This window comes from Salmo salar, chromosome ssa01 (assembly GCF_905237065.1).
Source record: "Salmo salar chromosome ssa01, Ssal_v3.1, whole genome shotgun sequence".
In the NCBI taxonomy this organism is placed as follows: Eukaryota; Metazoa; Chordata; class Actinopteri; order Salmoniformes; family Salmonidae; genus Salmo; species Salmo salar.
Window position 1 is genome coordinate 157,569,296 of NC_059442.1, and position 21,128 is coordinate 157,590,423.

At 42.3% G+C, this 21,128-nt stretch overlaps 1 protein-coding gene across 1 annotated transcript in view; it reads left to right on the forward strand.

The window, feature by feature from the left end:
* Positions 1 to 548: 548 nt before the first annotated feature.
* Positions 549 to 21,128, forward strand: part of setx (senataxin) — a 68,823-nt gene continuing 48,243 nt past the window's right edge. The window contains 5 exon segments of the mRNA XM_045693042.1: positions 549 to 735; positions 2,302 to 2,499; positions 19,743 to 19,953; positions 20,092 to 20,198; positions 20,406 to 20,625. Coding sequence (XP_045548998.1) covers positions 733 to 735; positions 2,302 to 2,499; positions 19,743 to 19,953; positions 20,092 to 20,198; positions 20,406 to 20,625 — 739 coding nt within the window. The 5' untranslated portion in view covers positions 549 to 732.

Below are 21,128 nucleotides of genomic sequence, written 5' to 3' on the forward strand. Positions count from 1 at the left end.
CACGGTTTGCCATTTCATTGGCTCCGTTCCAGCGGTTGTTATGAGCCGTTCTCCCCTCAGCAGCCTCCACTGGTAGGCAGAGATCAATAGAGAGTGATGGGATGAATATGTGCTTCAGCAAGGTGGGCTTTTTAGCATTTATAGTCATGGTTGTTAAGTGTACTGCAGACATCTTAATTCACAGAAAGTAGAGGTTGTAGCGGCAGAGAAGTACTTAGGATTGTGAGAATTTACTGCAGAACAGCTGCAGTAGGTGTTGAGTGGTAGTGATATCCTCTCAGACCGTTGGTCTGGAGTAGGACTAGGTAGGGTTAAATAGTGAATGGGTGGTGTTTTTTTCCCAGATGGGGCTAATATGTGGTTGGGTAATTGTCCTTATCCTTTTTCCAAATTTTGCATCTAAGAATATAATGTAGGGATTATAATGTAGGGATACCGTGAATGGTTTCACACACCAGTACAGTAGGTGGCGGTGTATGCACCAAAAGTTGTATGCGATCCGCCCACCAAATCCCAAAGAAGAAGTAGTAAGTCAATCAGCAGGGGACAAGGGGCGTGAGAACATCACTAGCTTGGCTCAGTGGAGTTTTTGTTCGGGAATGACCGCGTGTGTTTGCAGTGTAAACAGCACGTTAGCGAGAAATCTCATTGAATGTTCGTTCTATTGGGAATCTATATGTCTACCAAGATGAAATAAATTAGTGCACCATTTGGATTAAGCACTTGTACAACATGGTGAGTTCTGGTTAAACAAGACGCGACTTTGTAGCCAGCTAACGACTTTCCAGACCTCGGCAGGGTTCGACTCATGCCACCAGGTTTACTTCCTTGCTTTCACCAGAAAACTTTGTCGACACAACTGGAAGCTAGGGTACAAACGTCTCAAAAATCGCCAACAAATTGAATGTCGTGACATTTGCTGATAAGGAAAACAAGTAGCTAGCTAACTATTAAAGTTGCCGTCATATCTAGCTAGTTAAGTTAATTACATTTAAAATGTTCATGTTTGTTGTGCATCTAGCTAAAGCTAACAGTGCGTTAGCCAGCTAACTAGCTACAATTTCCGCTGCTAGTTGCTAACTACCTAACCAGCCATTTGACGAATGCAAATGATTTACATATATAAAACAACAACATTTAGACAGTCATGCACACCAACATATGGAATATTAGTGATATTGGAGCTCTTTTGTTGTTGAAATGGTGCCTGACACTGCTAGGCTAACTAGATAATATTGCCAATGTCACTGGAAACGGCGTTGTTAGTACAGTAGATGGCCTAGTAGCTAGTAACGTTAGTACTAAATGCTCGTAGTAACGGTAACTTGGTTACAACTTTTGCATGTGTCAACAGCAATTTTTTTCTAACGCTTTTTCTATTAGTTGTCTAAGATTTCAAGTTGGCATATTCACTTTAACAGCAGTTACGTTACGGTCCCAAAAACTACCTTAAAATATAAGGCATACTTACTGTAATTTAGCTAGCTAGAACAAGCCCTATTTACTGTACTTTAGCCAGCTAACTAAATTTACAGTAATTAGGCCTTGTTCTAGCTAGCTAAAATACAGGAAGTAGGCCTTTTTATTATTTGACGGTAGTTTTGGGGACCGTAACTGCTGTTAAAGTGAATTTTGGTACTTGACACCTTCAAGTCTGCAGGTAGCCAATGCATTGGGCCAAGTAACCGAAAGGTTGCCAGATCGAATCCCAGAGCTGACAAGGTAAAAATCTGTCGTTCTGCCCCTGATCAAGGCAGTTAACCCACTGTTCCTAGGCCGTCATTGTAAAATAAAATAAGAAGTTGTTCTTAACTGACTTGCCTAGTTAAATAAAGGTTAAAATACAAATGTTCAAACTATTTGTGACTACAAACCATGGCGTTTGAGACACAAAGTAAGCTTTCGGCCCAGGGGCAGACCTTGAAGGGCCTGTCTTCTGCCAGTTTTCTCACCTCACCCAGGGTTTCACACCCAACTCAATGGGATTCTTTGTTGGATAAGGCTTCCTGGGGTACTTGTTTCTTGAAAGGGAACTTGTGACCTTGCTGTACTATCCACTTGTTATCTATTGTGACGGCTCAGCCAAATGCCTGTGTCATAAACATTTACCAGTTTGTAGCACCAAATACATTTCTACAGATTTGATTCAGGCGGCCAATGCTGTTTATTGATAAAGTGGATGTCAGCAGAACCAACTAGTTCGTTGTCCTCAAAGGAGTACATTCTTGCATGTTGGATGTCAAATGATCACAAGTACAGTAGACGAGGTCTAGCAACACTTTGTCATCTTGTCCCTTGTAGATGAGCATGTGCCGTTGGTGCACGTCATTGGGTGACGATGTTGCAAAACTGCTCCAGAGGTACTGTGCTGGGTCTTGGTTAACAGAGGATGAGGAGGCAGTCAACGAGGAGAAGGCACTCAACGATGACCTCGATAAGTGCCTGGAGTGTGTGGTAGCGTACCATCGGGCGAAGGAGGAGTTGCCTGGGCTGCACCGGGTAAGGATGAACCATACAGTGGTTGCTCAACTAAAAGTTTTGTGTTATGCTGCGGGACTTGTGGTTTAGTACGGTACTCTGCATCACTACTTCATTGCTCCAGACCAGCGCAAGGGGGAGTTGGAGCACTGATTATGATTTTGGGTCCCAAGGCGCTACTGTGTCTCTAACTGACAATGAATTGGCGACATAAACCAAATAGAAACGGATAATTGTGCACGTCTTCAAAACTGAATGAGGAAGATCTTCAATATACTGAATGAGGAGGATGAAGAAGGTGACTGAATTTAAAACAATACTGTAAGAATTGCTATTCCTCTGTCCTGCAGCTCACACCCAGAAAAATACCCCAAAAAATTTCAAATCAAATTTTATTAGTCACATGCGCCGAATAAGGCAGGTGTAGACCTTAGTGAAATGCTTACTTATGAGCCCCTAACCAACAGTGCGGTTTCAAAGAATATGGATAAGAATGAGAGAAGTAACAAGTAATTAGAGCAGCAGTAATAAAATAATTATATGCACACATACATACATGGGGGTGCCGGTTAGTTGAGGTAGTATGTACATGTATGTAGAGTTAATTAAAGTGACTATGCATAGATGACAACAGAGAGTGGCAGTGGTGAGGGGAGGGGGCGGCAATGCAAATAGTCTGGGTTGCCATTTAACTAGATGGTCAGGAGTCTTATGGCTTGAGGGAAGAAGCTGTTTAGAAGCCTCTTGGACCTAGACTTGGTGCTCCGGTTCCGCTTGCCGTGTGGTAGCAGAGAGAAGTCTGACTAGGGTGGCTGTAGTCTTTGACAATTTTTAGGACCTTCCTCTGACACTGCCTGGTATAGAGGTCCTGGATGGCAGGATGCTTGGCCCCAGTGACGTACTGGGCCGTTCTCACTACCCCCGTAGTGCCTTGCGGTCGGAGGCCAAGCAGTTGCCATACCAGGCAGTGATGCAACCAGTCAGGATGCTCTCGATGGTGCAGCTGTAGAACCTTTTGAGGATCTGAGGATCCATGCAAAATCTTTTCAGTCTCCTGAGGGGGGATAGGATTTGTTGTGCCCGCTTCACAACTGTCATGGTGTGCTTGGACCATGTTAGTTTGTTGGTGATGTGGACACCAAGGAACTTGAAGCTCTCAACCTGATCCACTGCAGCCCCCATTCAATGCCCCCATTTGATGAGAATGGGGGCGTGCTCAGTCCTGAGTGGCCCCCGTGTTGAGGATCAGCGTGACGGATGCGTTGTTACCTACCCTTACCACCTGGAGGCGGTCCGTCAGGAAGTCCAGGAACCAGTTGCAGAGGGAGGTGTTTAGTCCCAGGGTCCTTAGCTTATTGATGTGCTTTGAGGGCACTATGGTGTTGAACGCTAAGCTGTAGTCAATGAACAGCATTCTCACATTGGTGTTCCTTTTGTCCAGGTTGGAAAGGGCAGTGTGGAGCGCAATAGAGACTGCATCATCTGTGGATTTGTTGGGGCAGTATGCAAATTGGAGTGGGTCTAGGGTTTCTGGGATGATGGTGTTGTGAGCCATGACCAGCCTTTCAAAGAACTTCATGGCTACAGACGTGAGTGCTACAGGTCGGTAGTCATTTGGAGTTCTTGGGCACAGGGACTATGGTGTTCTGCATGAAACATGTTGGTATTACAGACTGGGACAGGGTGAGGTTGAAAAATGTCAGTGAAGACACTTGCTAGTTGGTCAGTACAAGTCCTGGTAATCCGTCTGGTCCTGCGGCCTTGTGAATGTTGACCTGTTTAAAGGTCTTACTCACATCGGCTGTGGAGAGCGTGATCACACAGTCTTCCGGTACTGCTGGTGCTCTCATTCATGTTTCAGTGTTATTTGCCTCAAAGCGAGCATAGAAGTAGTTTAGCTCCTCCGGTAGGCTCGTGTCACTGGGCAGCTCTCGGCTGTGCTTCCCTTTTGTCTGTAATGGTTTGCTGGCCCTGCGACATCCGACGAGCTTCAGAGCCGGTGTAGTACGACTCGATCTTAGTCCTGTATTGATGCTTTGGCTGTTTGATGGTTCGTCGGAGGGCATAGCAGGATTTCTTATAAGCTTCCGGGTTAGAGTCCCGCTCCTTGAAAGCGGCAGCTCTAGCCTTTAGCTCAGTGCGGATGCTGCCTGTAATCCATGGCTTCTGGTTGGGGTATGTACTAGAGGTCGACCGATTATGATTTTTCGATACCGATTTATTGGAGGACCCAAAACAGCAGATACTGATTAATCGGCATATTTTTATATACACTGCTCAAAAAAATAAAGGGAACACTAAAATAACACATCCTAGATCTGAATGAATGAAATAATCTTAAATACTTTTTTCTTTACATAGTTGAATGTGCTGACAACAAAATCACAAAAATAATCAATAGAAATCCAATTTATCAACCCATGGAGGTCTGGATTTGGAGTCGCACTCAAAATTAAAGTGGAAAACCACACTACAGGCTGATCCAACTTTGATGTAATGTCCTTAAAACAAGTCAAAATAAGGCTCAGTAGTGTGTGTGTGTGTGTGTGTGTGTGTGTGTGTGTGTGTGTATGACCTCCCTACAACGCCTGGGCATGCTCCTGATGAGATGGCGGATGGTCTCCTGAGGAATCTCCTCCCAGACTTGGACTAAAGCATCCGCCAACTCCTGGACAGTCTGTGGTGCATTGTGGCATTGGTGGATGGAGCGAGACATGATGTCCCAGATGTGCTCAATTGAATTCAGGTCTGGGGAACGGGCGGGCCAGTCCATAGCATCAATGCCTTCCTCTTGCAGGAACTGCTGACACACTCCAGCCACATGAGGTCTAGCATTGTCTTGCATTAAGAGGAACCCAGGGCCAACCGCACCAGTATATGGTCTCACAAGGGGTCTGAGGATCTCATCTCGATACCTACATGGAGGGCTCTGCGGCCCCCCCAAAGAAATGCCACCCCACACCATGACTGACCCACCACCAAACCGGTCATGCTGGTGGATGTTGCAGGCAGCAGAACGTTCTCCACGGCGTCTCCAGACTCTGTCACGTCTGTCACATGTGCTCAGTGTGAACCTGCTTCATCTGTGAAGAGCACAGGGCCCCAGTGGCGAATTTGCCAATCTTGGTGTTCTCTGGCAAATGCCAAATGTCCTGCACGGTGTTGGGCTGTAAGCACAACCCCCACTTGTGGACGTCGGGCCCTCATACCACCCTCATGGAGTCTGTTTCTGACCGTTTGAGCAGACACATGCACATTTGTGGCCTGCTGGAGGTCATTTTGCAGGGCTCTGGCAGTGCCCCTCCTGCTCCTCCTTGCACAAAGGCGGAGGTAGCGGTCCTGCTGCTGGGTTGTTGCCCTTCTACGGCCTCCTCCACATCTCCTGATGTACTGTCCTGTCTCCTGGTAGCGCCTCCATGCTCTGGACACTACGCTGACAGACACAGCAAACCTTCTTGCCACAGCTCGCATTGATGTGCGATCCTGGAAAAGCTGCACTACCTGAGCCACTTGTGTGGGTTGTAGACTCCGTCTCATGCTACCACTAGAGTGAAAGCACCGCCAGCATTCAAAAGTGACCAAAACATCAGCCAGGAAGCATAGTAACTGAGAAGTGGTCTGTGGTCCCTACCTGCAGAACCACTCCTTTATTGGGGGTGTTTTGCTTATTGCCTATAATTTCCACCTGTTGTCTATTCCATTTGCACAACAGCATGTGACATTTATTGTCAATCAGTGTTGCTTCCTAAGTGGACAGTTTGATTTCACAGAAGTGTGATTGACTTGGAGTTATATTGTGTTGTTTAAGTGTTCCCTTTATTTTTTTTGAGCAGTGTATATATTTGTATTAATGACAATTACAACAACATTGAATGAACACTTGTTTTAACTTAATATAATACATAAATTAAATCAATTTGATCTCAAATAAGTAATGAAACATGTTCAATTTGATTTAAATAATGCTAAAACAGTGTTGGAGGAGAAAGTAAAAGAGCAATATGTGCCATGTAAAAAAGCTAACGTTTAACCTCTCTAGGGTAGGTGGGACGAAATCGTCCCGCACTATTCAACGGCCAGTGACACATCAGAGCGCCAAATTTAAAACCACAATGTCATAATTCAAAGTTCTCAAACATATGACTATTTTACACCATTTGAAAGACAAGACTCCTTTATCTAACCACACTGTCCGATTTCAAAAAGGCTTTACAACGAAAGCAAAACATTAGATTATGTCAGGAGAGTACCAAGCCAGAAATAATCAGACACCCATTTTTCAAGGTAGCATTTAATGTCACAAAAACCAAAACCACAGCTAAATGCAGCACTAACATTTGATCTTCATCAGATGACACTCCTAGGACATTATGTTATACAAGACATGCATGTTTTGTTCAATCAAGTTCATATTTATATCAAAAACCAGCTTTTTACATTAGCATGTGACGTTCAGAACTAGCATTCCCACCGAACACTTCCGGTGAATTTACTAAATTACTCACAATAAACGTTCACAAAAAGCATAACAATTATTTTAAGAATTATAGATAGAGAACTCCTTTATGCAATCGCGGTGTCCGATTTTAAAATAGCTTTTCGGTGAAAGCACATTTTGCAATATTCTGAGTAGATAGCCCGGCCATCACAGGCTAGCTATTTTGACACCCACCAAGTTTGGTACTCACCAAACTCCGATTTACTATAAGAAGAATTGGATTACCTTTGCTGTTCTTTGTCAGAATGCACTCCCAGGACTTCTACTTCAACAACAAATGTTGGTTTGGTTCCAAATAATCCATAGTTATATCCAAATATCCTCTGTTTTGTTCGTGCGTTCAAGACACTATCCGAAGGGTGACGCGCCGGCGCATTTCGTGACAAAAAAAATCGAAATATTCCATTACCGTACTTCGAAGCATGTCAAACGCTGTTTAAAATACATTTTTATGCGATTTTATCTCGTAAAATTGCGGTAATATTCCGACCGGGAGTCGTTGTTTTCGTTCAAAGACTGAAAATCTAAAATGGACTCTTCACGTGCACGTGTGCGCCCGTCTCATTGTTCTCAGATCGACCACTATCCAAATGCGCTACTGTTTTTCAGCCATGGACTGCAAAGTCATCATTCAACGTTCTGGCGCCTTCTGAGAGCCTATGGGAGCCTTAGAAAGTGTCATGTTACAGCAGAGATCCTCTGTTTTCAATAAAGAGGGTATAGAAGGCCAAGAAATGGTCAGAGGGCACTTCCTGTTTGGAATCTTCTCAGGTTTTGGCCTGCCATATAAGTTCTGTTATACTCAGACATCATTCAAACAGTTTTAGAAACTTTAGGGTGTTTTCTATCCAAATCAAACAATTATATGCATATTCTAGTTTATGGGCAGGAGTAATAAACAGATTAAATCGGGTACGTTTTTTAATCCGGCCGTGAAAATACTGCCCCCTATCCATAACAGGTTAACTACACATGGTTGATTTTACTAGGTAAACTAGTGATTATGTGAAGATAGATTTTTGTATTTTTTTATTTGCAAAATTTTTTTTAAGAAGAAGTTTAATGCTAGCTAGCAACTTACCTTGGCTCCTTGCTGCACTCGCGTAACAGGTGGTCAGCCTGCCACGCAGTTCTCGTGGAATGCAATGTAATCGCCGTCCAAAAATGCAGATTTTTAATTGGTCGACCTCTATGTACAGTTGAAGTCGGAAGTTTACATACACTTAGGTTGGAGACATTAAAAGTCGTTTTTGAACACTCCACAAATTTCTTGTTAACCTGTTATGGCTAGGGGGCAGTATTGACACGGCTGGATAAAAAACATACCCGATTTAATCTGGTTACCACTCCTACCCAGTAACTAGAATATGCATATACTTATTACATATGGATAGAAAACACCCTAAAGTTTCTAAAACTGTTTGAATGGTGTCTGTGAGTATAACAGAACTCATTTGGCAGGCAAAACCCTGAGACATTTTCTGACAGGAAGTGGATACCTGATGTGTTGTATTGACTTTAAACCTATCCCATTGAAAAACACAGGGGCTGAGGAATATTTTGGCACTTCCTATTGCTTCCACTAGATGTCACCAGCCTTTACAAAGTGTTTTGAGTCTTCTGGAGGGAGATCTGACCGAACAAGAGCCATGGAACGATGATGTTCCATTAGACACCTGACCGGTCACGTTGTACAGCACCCGAGTGGCGCAGTGGTCTAAGGCACTGCATCGCAGTACAAACTGTGTTGCTACAGATGCTGGTTCTCTCCCTCTAAAAACAGAAATTATTATATGTAACAAACTGGCTTTATTTACAAATTAGTAACAATGTCTCACCCCATGTTCAAGAATGGGCTTTTTCCCGCTCACTTTACGTTATTTGAAAACATCTCCAAAATATTGTAATTTTTATAACAAAGCTATTAATTAATTTAGAATGATATAAAAGCCCCTTACCTTACATATTCTCACAGATATATTACCAACCTTTTTCACAAGTGTAGCAGGCTGTGAATTCTGCAAACAACGTTTCTAGCAGGACAATATATTTTGGTCATAGCTCCCGAGTGGTGCACAATGGCATTGCCTTGCAGTTCTCCAGCTTTATCCACTGAGATAGGGGTAGGTGCACGAGGTTCAAGGCACGTGTGCAGGAGGCACGGAACGGGCGGACGCGCACAGAAGACGGACCTAGCCCATGGGGAAGGGAGGAGGAGGGTGGGGGTGTTTTAGAATAATTTGTATGTGTTAGGATAATGACTTAATTGTTCCACTCTGAAATTGTAGGGTAGGGGGAAAAGTTTGATAATTATGAGAAGATAAAACCAGGATAGGGGTAGATCTGGTAGTAGTGAAATGCTGAGGTTATATTCTTTAGTAGGGATGTAAACAGAGAAGTTGTAGAGTAGATAATAGAAAAACATTAGGGTTTCAAACCAAGAGGGTCCCAACGGGGGGAGGGGAGGTGAAAGCCTTGAAGAATGTAACAACTTTTATGGTTCTTTGTAGTTAGTGGAAAAGTACTGGTTGTTTGAGGAGCCCTAATTTTTTACTTTAGAGCTCTCATGAATAAAGATCTTTGAATCTTTTTTATAAAATCTTTGACTTTGCCCAATTATTAGTGAATCAAGTGTCTTACAAACCTCGTTGAATTGGTTAACTTCTTATGGCTTGAATCCCGTTAGTGGGATCGATATGACGACTGCCAGTGAAAGTGCACGGCGGCAAATTCAAAACAACTATCTCATAATTAAAATTTCTCAAACATACAAGTATTATACACCATTTTAAAGATAATATTCTCCTTAATCTAACCACAGTGTCTGATTTCAAAAAGGCTTTACGGCGAAAGCAAAACATTAGATTGTTAGGACAGCACCTAAACAAGAAAAACCACACAGCCATTTTCCAAGCAAGGAGAGGCGTCACAAAAACCAGAAATGCAGCTAAAATGAATTACTAACCTTTGCTCTTCATCAGATGACACTCCCAGTACTCAATGTTACAAAATACATGTATGTTTTGTTCGATAAAGTTAATATTTATATCCATAAACCCCATTTTACATTGGCGCGTGATGTTCAGAAAATGTATTCCCACCAAAACTTCTGTTGAATGAGCACATCAATTTACAAAAATACTCATTATAAACGTTGATAAAATTTACAACAGTTATTGAAAGAATTATACATATACTACTACTCAATGCAACCGCTGTGTCAGATTTGAAAATAGCTTTTCGGAGAAAGCACATTTTTCAATATTCTGAGTACAGAGCTCAACCATCAAAGCAAGCTATACAGATACCAGCAAAGTTCTGGAGTCAACTAAACTCAGAATTAGTATTTTAAATCTTCCCTTACCTTTGCTGATCTTGGTCGGAATGCACTACCAGGACTCCTACTTCCAAAATAAATGTTATTTTTGTTCAAAATACTCCATATTTATGTCCAAATACCTCCGTTTGTTCGTGCGTCCAGATCACTATCCAAAGGCATAACGCGTGAGTGTAAAACAAGAGACAAAAAGTCAAATGGTTCCATTACCGTTCATAGAAACATGTCAAACGATGTTTACAATCAATCCTTAGGGTCTTTTTAACATAAAACCTCGATAATATTCCAACCGGACAATAGCGTATTCATTACAGACGAAAAAGGAGCGGCGCGCCAAACGTGCCTGCACAGTAAACAACTCACTGGTCCCAGGCAGTCCACTGATAGATTGAGCTGCTATTTTCTGCCTAGTAACAGGAGCTGCATGAAACAAGTTTCTAAAGGCTGTTGACAGCCAATGGAAGCCTTAGGAAGTGCAAAATGACCCCACAGACACTGTAGTTTGAACAGGGATTAGATGGAACTACAAATCACTTCCTGGTTGGATTTTTTTCTCAGGTTTTTGCCTGCCATATGAGTTCTGTTATACTCACAGACATCATTCAAACAGTTTTAGAAACTTCAGTGTTTTCTATGCAAATCTACTATTAATATGCATATCTTAGTTTCTGGGAGTGAGTAGGAGGCCGTTTACTCTGGGCACGTCAGTTATCCAAGCGACTCAATACTGCCACCATCCATAAAAAGTTAAAGATTAAATGCATTATTGGGATTAAAAAGTCCCATAACACGGGGTGGACCCCTTTCCCACTGGGTAGCACAAAGCAAAATTTTTAAGGGCCATTGCAGTAATAATGGCGCTGACTAGGTGAACGTTCCCACTGTTCTTAGTGCCGGTCTGTTTTAGTTTGAATGTGCAATGTAACAAATAATGCCGTGAAAAATGCCCCTTAGACATGAATTCGGAGGGCAGAAATGATTAAATATTAGAGCATTAGACCTCTCACTAAAGGCGTCAGTCAAAATATATACTTAAATCCGAGCTGGATTGATCTACCATTTCTATCATTGGCTGCTGTAATCGATGGGGGCTCAGGGCGGTACCATTTAGCTCATCTGATGAAGGTGCACATGGCTCAGATTCAAACTTTGAAGACCGAGATCAAGTACTTGAAGGCAGAGCAGCAGAAAGAGTAACATTATCTGAGGGCAGAGATAGGGGCGAAAGCTGATGCATTGGCGGAGAATGGCGCGTTGAAGAGGGCAAGGAACAAGATGGAGTCACAATCCATGCCAGGCACACCTGTGAGCTCTGAAACTCCATTTCCGACAGGCAGAGTCAACATACCTGGCGTGTTAGTCACGTTGTCGGTTCACCCTGACATTTCCATTCCTCTTCTGACAACAGAACTTGACCAACTGCTCACCAGGCACAGCAAGGGCTCTTGCGGACCGTTTTGCTATTCCAAGGATGTGTAACCGAAGAGATGCCATGAATGGACACAGAATACCAACTGGGATGGACCAGTGAACCTCCAGGTCTTCATCATTAATATTGTCTCAGAAGTTTCTGTCCATGACTGATGCAACCTGAAAAAGAATCAAAGACGGGGTTAATGAGTACTTGAGGTCACCGAGAAAGTCTGGACATGGCCTGATCTTCCTTATGTAAGGAATTAGGCACTTTCCTACGTTTACTACAGTTTGTAGTGTAGGCTGTGTTTACTTGTCAGACTGCACAGTTGCCTAATAAGCCGCCTGCATTTGTTTATCTTCAAAATGCTTTATCCAAATGTTTAAAGTGCGTGTAGACGACCTCATGCAACCGCAAAATGTCAGATAAAGCATGTACTGTACTGTATTTCTTCATCAGCATATTTATGCTTTTGTTAATAGAAATTATCGTTAACAATGCAGATCTTTATTTCCTTATGGCTCCATAACGAATTACTATGGGAATAAATATCACTGAATGACATATATTGGAACAAAGTAGGCTAATGAAGGTTAACAAGTTGTTGCTTTACTGGAAAATACTCTTTCAAACACAGTCACGTTGTACAGCGCCATTATGGCTATTAGCAGGACAATAGACTTGCCTAGGAGGGTAGGGCTGGGCGGTATACTGTATTTTATGATAGACCGGTATTGATGCAGGGACCGGTTTGCGTTTTTACTTTACCTTCTATACCGGTATTTGAATGTTTGGTTTGTTAAATGTGATATGATGTGTGTAATGTCAATTTTTATAGTTTAATTCGCACTTTGGGGCATCGCTCTCCGCTCTTTCTCTCCGTGCCACTTTCCACACTGACCTAGCCACGCCCCCTGTCACTGAAGGAGCGCATCTGATGTTCCTCAACCACGAGACACTTGCGTTCAGTCTGCATGGTCAATGTAGCACATGCAACAATGTTGATAATAACAATGCTGTTTTCACTTTGCTTCTTAATATAAATCTACTAGTGTTCTATAATGACACTATCAGTTTGTTTCTTACATCAGCAAACAGCTAGTTTGTCTTTTCTTAGCAAGTTGCCAGGAAACTTGAGACACTAATTGTTAGCCGCTAATAGCTAATGTGCTGAGTAGGAGCAAGCGTAGCGAGCTAATACAGCCTGATAATAGCAGTGACGTTGTAGACCTAAATCAGCATGTTGTTTGTGCAACAGTATCTTCTAAATCTAAGCGGAATATGCAAAGCAAGAATATGTTAGCTACATGACGTAGCTAAGAGAGAACATGAAATGTAGCCAAAGCTTATAGGGTCCCCTAGGAGAAACTTATAAACACTAGTTCGTACCCTGTCACAATAACTCCCTGACATTTTAATTTGTTGTCATCTCAAACAACACTGTACATAGAATAACTATCTTCAAAGTAATGACTCGGGACGTCGGAATTGAAATGAAAGCTTCTTTTAGTAATACTACTTGTTCACGTCACATTTAACAACTTTAGATTCTACAAAACAATAAGAAAGTTGCTAGCAAGAGTCAGGATAATCACTTGTCACTTGTACGTAACTGGCGCGTTCTCTCTCTACTTCCTGTCGCAAGGCATTCTGGAACTTGCAGTCAAAAGCGTAATCCAATACAACAAAATATGCATGTAGTCCTCTCAATCTCCAACACACGAATTCTAATACAATTACATATGTAAATAACTGTAAAGAAAATATCTTTAGATACAGCTCCATGAATTAACTGTTAACATTTAACTCTGTAACCCATTAAAGTTACAACACTGTATTCAAAGTGCCCACTATTATATTCTAACTATAGAATTAGAATAGTCATTCTATTTCCATGATTCCAACAGTTTTGCTCTAATTCGCAAGTCAAATCGCAATTGCAACATTTGGTTAAATAAATGCTAGATTATTTGCCAATATAGTGCAGTCAGTCCTACGTGGCAGTGTGGGAATTCTCAGTTGAGCAGTGGTGTAAAAATACTTGGAAGTACTACTGAAGTATTTTTTTTGGTATCTGAACTTTACTATTTTTTTACTTGTGAACTTTTACTTTTACTTCACCACATTCCTAAGGAAAATACTGTACTTTTTACACCATACATTTTCACTGAGACTTAAAAGTACTCGTAACATTTTGAATGCTTTGCAGGACAGGAAAATGGTCCAGTTCACGCACTTATCAAGAGAACATCCCTGGTCATCTACTGCCTCTGATCTGGAGGACTCACTAAGCACAAATGCTTTGTTTGTAAATTCTCTGAGTGTTCTGTGCCCCTGGCTAGCTGTAAATATAAAGAAAATGGTGCCATCTGGTTTGATTAATATAAGGAATTTGAAATTAATTAAACTTTTGCTTTTTCCACCACTGCAATTGATTGCGGAAAATGCAGGAATGATAAGTGTTGATTTGTTTTGGTTGAATTGAACAGTATAAAACAGAATGGAGAAAGACCCATTGAAATCACTTAGAATGTATGTGTTGTCACCCTAGGATCACTCATGATTCATCAAAAACTAAAAATACCTTATTTAATATTTTTATATACAGTGGGGGGAAAAAGTATTTGATCCCCTGCTGATTTTGCACGTTTGCCCACTTACAAAGAAATGATCGGTCTATAATTTTAATAGTAGGTTTATTTGAACAGTGAGCGACAAGAATAACAACAAAAAAATCCAGAAAAATGCATGTCAATAATGTTATAAATTGATTTGCATTTTAATGAGGGAAATAAGTATTTGACCCCTCTGCAAAACATGACTTAGTACTTGGTGGCAAAACCCTTGCTGGCAATCACAGAGGTCAGATGTTTCTTGTAGTTGGCCACCAGGTTTGCACACATCTCAGGAGGGATTTTGTCCCACTCCTCTTTGCAGATCTTCTCCAAGTCATTAAGGTTTCGAGGCTGACGTTTGGCAACTCGAACCTTCAGCTCCCTCCACAGATTTTCTATGGGATTAAGGTCTGGAGACTGGCTAGGCCACTCCAGGACCTTAATGTGTTTCTTCTTGAGCCACTCCTTTGTTGCCTTGGCCGTGTGTTTTGGGTCATTGTCATGCTGGAATACCCATCCACGACCCATTTTCAATGCTCTGGCTGAGGGAAGGAGGTTCTCACCCAAGATTTGACGGTACATGGCCCCGTCCATCGTCCCTTTGATGTGGTGAAGTTGTCCTGTCCCCTTAGCAGAAAAACACCCCCAAAGCATAATGCTTCCACCTCCATGTTTGACGGTGGAGATGGTGTTCTTGGGGTCATAGGCAGCATTCCTCCTCCTCCAAACATGGCGATTTGATGTCAAAGAGCTCCATTTTGGTCTCATCTGACCACAACACTTTCACCAGTTGTCCTCTGAATCATTCAGATGTTCATTGGCAAACTTCAGACGAGCATGTATATGTGCTTTGTTGAGCAGGGGGACCTTGCGGGCGCTGCAGGATTTCAGTCCTTCACGGCGTAGTGTGTTACCAATTGTTTTCTTGGTGACTATGGTCCCAGCTGCCTTGAGATCATTGACAAGATCCTCCCGTGTACTTCTGGGCTGATTTCTCACCGTTCTCATGATCATTGCAACTCCACGAGGTGAGATCTTGCATGGAGCCCCAGGCCGAGGGAGATTGACAGTTCTTTTGTGTTTCTTCCATTTGCGAATAATCGCACCAAATGTTGTCACCTTCTCACCAAGCTGCTTGGCGATGGTCTTGTAGCCCATTCCAGCATTGTGTAGGTCTACAACTTGTCCCTGACATCCTTGGAGAGCTCTTTGGTCTTGGCCATGTTGGAGAGTTTGGAATCTGATTGATTGCTTCTGTGGACAGGTCTTTTTTACAGGTAACAAGCTGCGGTTAGGAGCACTCCCTTTATGAGTGTGCTCTTAATCTCAGCTCCTTACCTGTATAAAAGACACCTGGGAGCCAGAAATCTTTCTGATTGAGAGGGGGTCAGATACTTATTTCCCTCATTAAAATGCAAATCAATTTTATAAAATTTGACATGCGTTTTTGTTGTTATTCTGTCTCTCACTGTTCAAATAAACCTACCATTAAAATTATAGACTGATCCTTTCTTTGTCAGTGGGCAAATGTACAAAATCAGCAGGGGATCAAATACTTTTTTCCCCCACTGTGTGTGTATATCTATCTTCAAATGTATTTCTTACTTAGGTTGGATATACCACAACCGGCTGTGATGGGTTGCAATTTCAGTTTAATCTTCCAGAAAAGACAGAACAAATAATACCACAAATATTGTGGTTAAACTCATACTAGGGCTGGGCGATATATCGATATAAAAAATATATCGATATATTTAAAATGTGATATGAAATTAGACCATTTTGCATATATCGATATATTTCAAATTTGCGCTTGGATCCTTGCTCCAAGCAAGCTGCAGACCCGGAGCGCTCTGCGCTTCTCCCCGCCCCTCTTTCATGCACACAGGGCGGAGGGGCAGGAACACACTTCAACAAACATGGAGGAAGCAACAGCGTCTGCGGAGCGTTTTGAGGAGGAATTGGTTAGTAAAAGAAAAAGCATTGGCTCAGTAATTTGGAGATGGTTCGGATTCAAAGTATCAGATGAGCAACAAAATCACGTTATATGTAGGCAGTGCCATAAAAAAGTTACAGCCAGGGGTGGAAGCACTACAAATCTTTTTCACCACCTAAAACAGTAGCACAAACTGCAATACGAAGAGTGTGTGAAACTGCGCGCTGCAGAAGCCCCAGCCGCAAGCCGTCGACAACCCGAAAAAGCTCCAGCCCCGAAACAAAGCTCACTGCAAACTTCATTTTCCCGCAGTGTGCCTAATGTCTACCTCAAGACAGCATTACTGTTTATCAAAGTAAAAAAAGAGGGGGAAAATGTTTATTGAGTTGATAGTCTGTTTCTTGTGCAACTGGTTGAGGCTGTTCAGATAAGAAATTGAGTTAACAAAAAGCAAATGGTAATCTCAGGCTGATGTTTAAAAAACATTTTCTCAAACTGAGCACTTTATTTTGTTCTTTATTTATATATAATTGCTGCCCTTACTAGGGTTTGTCATATTTTATTATTTTGTAATGTTCGTTATTTGCATCTGTGTATTTGTTAGAAAGGAGAATAAATCTGTAATTTGATTTTAATAAGCCATTTAAAGTTGTCAAACAAAAAGTTGACTTTTCTCATAAATATATATAATATTTATTTCAGAAAAAGATAGGCCTATTTTATTTTATAGGCTATTTTTGTTTAAGATATTTTTATTTATTTAAATGTGCACCTTATGGAGCTTTGATTTCAAAAAAGGTACTCCTGTTGTTATACAGTGTTTATGTTTACATGTTGTTATTTGAACAGCTGAGCATTTAATCTGAACCAGGTGAAGAGCCCTGTTTATTATTTATTCATTTGATTTTAACTGTTCACTGAAATAGCCGGTTTCAATAAAAACTAGTTGAGACATGTCATATCTGGCTTTGACTTTGACTGAACATTTGCTCTCACTTTGCGGAAAAAATATTGTGATATATATCTTATCGATATTCAGCCTAAATATACTGCTAAAAAAATAAAGTGAACACTTAAACAACACATCCGAGATCTGAATGAAAGAAATAATCTTATTAAATACTTTTTTCTTTACATAGTTGAATGTGCTGACAACAAAATCACACAAAAATAATCAATGGAAATCCAATTTATCAACCCATGGAGGTCTGGATTTGGAGTCACACTCAAAATTAAAGTGGAAAACCATACTACAGGCTGATCCAACTTTGATGTAATGTCCTTAAAACAAGTCAAAATGAGGCTCAGTAGTGTGTGTGTGTGGCCTCCACGTGCCTGTATGACCTCCCTACAACGCCTGGGCATGCTCCTGATGAGGTGGCGGATGGTCTCCTGATGGATCTCCTCCCAGACCTGGACTAAAGCATCTGCCAACTCCTGGACAGTCTGTGGTGCAACGTGGCGTTGGTGGATGGAGCGAGACATGATGTCCCAGATGTGCTCAATTGGATTCAGGTCTGGGGAACGGGCGGGCCAGTCCATAGCATCAATGCCTTCCTCTTGCAGGAACTGCTGACACACTCCAGCCACATGAGGTCTAGCATTGTCTTGCATTAGGAGGAACCCAGGGCCAACCGCACCAGCATATGGTCTCACAAGGGGTCTGAAGATCTCATCTCGGTACCTAATGGCAGTCTGGCGAGCACATGGAGGGCTGTGCGGCCCCCCAATGAAATGCCACCCCACACCATGACTGACCCACCGCCAAACCGGTCATGCTGGAGGATGTGGCAGGCAGCAGAACGTTCTCCACGGCGTCTTCAGACGCTGTCACGTCTGTCACGTGCTCAGTGTGAACCTGCTTTCATCTGTGAAGAGCACAGGGTGCCAGTGGCGAATTTGCCAATCTTGGTGTTCTCTGGCAAATGCCAAACGTCCTGCACGGTGTTGGGCTGTAAGCACAACCCCCACCTGTGGACATCGGGCCCTCATACCACCCTCATGGAGTCTGTTTCTGACCGTTTGAGCAGACACATGCACATTTGTGGCCTGCTGGAGGTCATTTTGCAGGGCTCTGGCAGTGCTTCTCCTGCTCCTCCTTGCACAAAGGCGGAGGTAGTGGTCCTGCTGCTGGGTTGTTGCCCTCCTACGGCCTCCTCCACGTCTCCTGATGTACTGGCCTGTCTCCTGGTAGCGCCTCCATGCTCTGGACACTACGCTGACAGACACAGCAAACCTTCTTGCCACAGCTCGCATTGATGTGCCATCCTGGATGAGCTGCACTACCTGAGCCACTTGTGTGGGTTGTAGACTCCGTCTCATGCTACCACTAGAGTGAAAGCACCGCCAGCATTCAAAAGTGACCAAAACATCAGCCAGGAAGCATAGGAACTGAGAAGTGGTCTGTGGTCACCACCTGCAGAACCACTCCTTTATTGGGGGTGTCTTGCTAATTGCCTAGAATTTCCACCTGTTGTCTATTCCATTTGCACAACAGCATGTGAAATGTATTCTCAATCAGTGTTGCTTCTTAAGTGGACAGTTTGATTTCACAAAAGTGTGATTGACTTGGAGTTACATTGTGTTGTTTAAGTGTTCCCTTTATTTTTTTGAGCAGTGTATATCGGGATATGACTTTTGGTCCATATCGCCCAGCCCTATCTCATACCCTAATTGACACTTTTGTAACCTTTAACATGTGGAGGGGGGAGTAATGTTATTATGGATCACATCAAGACTGTGATTGGGAGTCCCATAGGGATGTTTCTCTCCCTCTAAAAACAAATGTTTTGCGCTTTATTCAAATTACAATCGCTCACTCTTTTTTGAAAATGAAATCTCAAATATAATTTATATTCATATATAATCAAGTTGATCCCACAGTCATGTATCCCCGGCACCTACATAAAGCTTATGCTCTTAGTACTGTAGCCTACTCCCGATCGTCACATTGTACAGCGCCATACTTTCCGTTCCATCCTAACGGAAACCCAGAGGATATCTTTTTTCTTGGAATAGAAACGCGAGAATGTTAATCAAATTAAGCAAAATGTGGTAATCAATCTTATATACTATGTTCTTCCAAAAAAGGTTTTAAATTCTTTAGTAATGCCAATATTGAAGACTATCAAATGCTTCTCAAAGATGCCCTCTGGTGGTCAAACTAGCTGACAAATAATGTGCCGTAGAATTCTGCAGCAGCCCTTACAACTTTTAAAGGAGGAACCTCTATATGGTTTGTGGTTGATTTAATCCACATACCTGAGCTTTCAAATAAGGCCACAATATGGAGAGGCAGGTGTGATCACAAAAAAAGGCACGTACTTAAAATGCTGTAGTCAGTGTCCACATACTTTCCCAACGTTTTTATCTACTCCTTTCCTCAACACAACCCATTTAATCTCTCTTGCTCTTTCTCCCCCCTCACTCCTTAACCCCCTCCCAAAAAACTCTCTCCTACACAGAGGCTATGGGAGTTGGAGACGTCCAGGCTCCTGAACTTGTTTTCTCATGCAGCAAAAGACGCACAGCCGGCTCAGGACCTCAGCTATGTAGAAGAGGACGGCCGGGAAATCGGAGTGTCCAACATCAGCCCCGCAGTGTACGAGGACCGTCTTGGAGTTCCCCTGTCAGAGGTCCTCAAATACCCCTACCTACTGGCATCCCCTGAATTGAGTGAGTACTTTCATTTCAATATAGGTGATGGATTCCCTATAAATGCCCCCAAACCAAATTTAGGAATGAAGCATGCTTGATTAAGTCCTGGACTGTGCTCTTGGTGGCTTTAAATTCATCAGGTGTTCTCTTTTCCAGGTGAAATGTGTGTTGAGGCAATTTGTAAGATGGAGGAATATAACTCCTTCCGGGTGTGTTCTAAAGATCCAGGGATCTACCTCCTCCTCGTCCACCCCAACGAGACGGTAATAACTTACTTGCTGAATTGTTACAAAAAACAAATGTGGACTTTTAAGGTTCGATGGTAATAAAACCAAAAATATATACATTTTGTTTATCTAACACGTCTTTATATTTGCTAAAGAGCTTAAGGCTCTCGTCTGTCTGACATGGTCACAAAAGCTTCTCTAAGTCTCTACGGTCATAACTTCTGCTGTTATTTATTCTTTCAGGTTAGGCGGTGGGCAATTGGTGCTGCAAGGTCTTTAGGGAAGGTGGACCGAGACGACTTTTATGACCTTCAGGACATCTTCACCTGCATGTTCTACATTGTCGAGCTGAGAATCCCCCAGAACTTCCCAGACATGGATACCTCCTATGATCCGACAACTAAGATGACCTTGCTGCAACCGCATCTTTACGATTCCAAAAATGCCAAAAACTACTGGTTGGGTATGTTTCTTTGCCCTGTGTTCACATTTGGGGGTCTTCCAGACCTTTCTCCAAGAGTGTATGTATTTTGTGAAACAACTGATAAATGCTCGATGTTAAGTTAACCATTTCTGAAGTGCAAACAACTATTCCAGTTATATGATCCACATCAGTGTTTTATACACTGAAAAAAACATATTAACCTGTTTGGGATAGGGGGCAGTATTTGCACGGCCGGATAAAAAACGTACCTGATTTAATCTGGTTACTACTCCTGCCCAGTAACTAGAATATGCATATAATTGTTTGATTTGGATAGAAAACACCCTGAAGTTTCTAAAACTGTTTGAATGGTGTCTGTGAGTATAACAGAACTCATTTGGCAGGCCAAAACCTGAGAAGATTCCAAACAGGATCGCTCTCTCTGACCATTTCATGGCCTTCTTGATCATCTCTAACCAAAACAGGGGATCTCTGGCATAACGTGACATTTTCTAACGCCCCCATAGGCTCTCAGAAGGCGC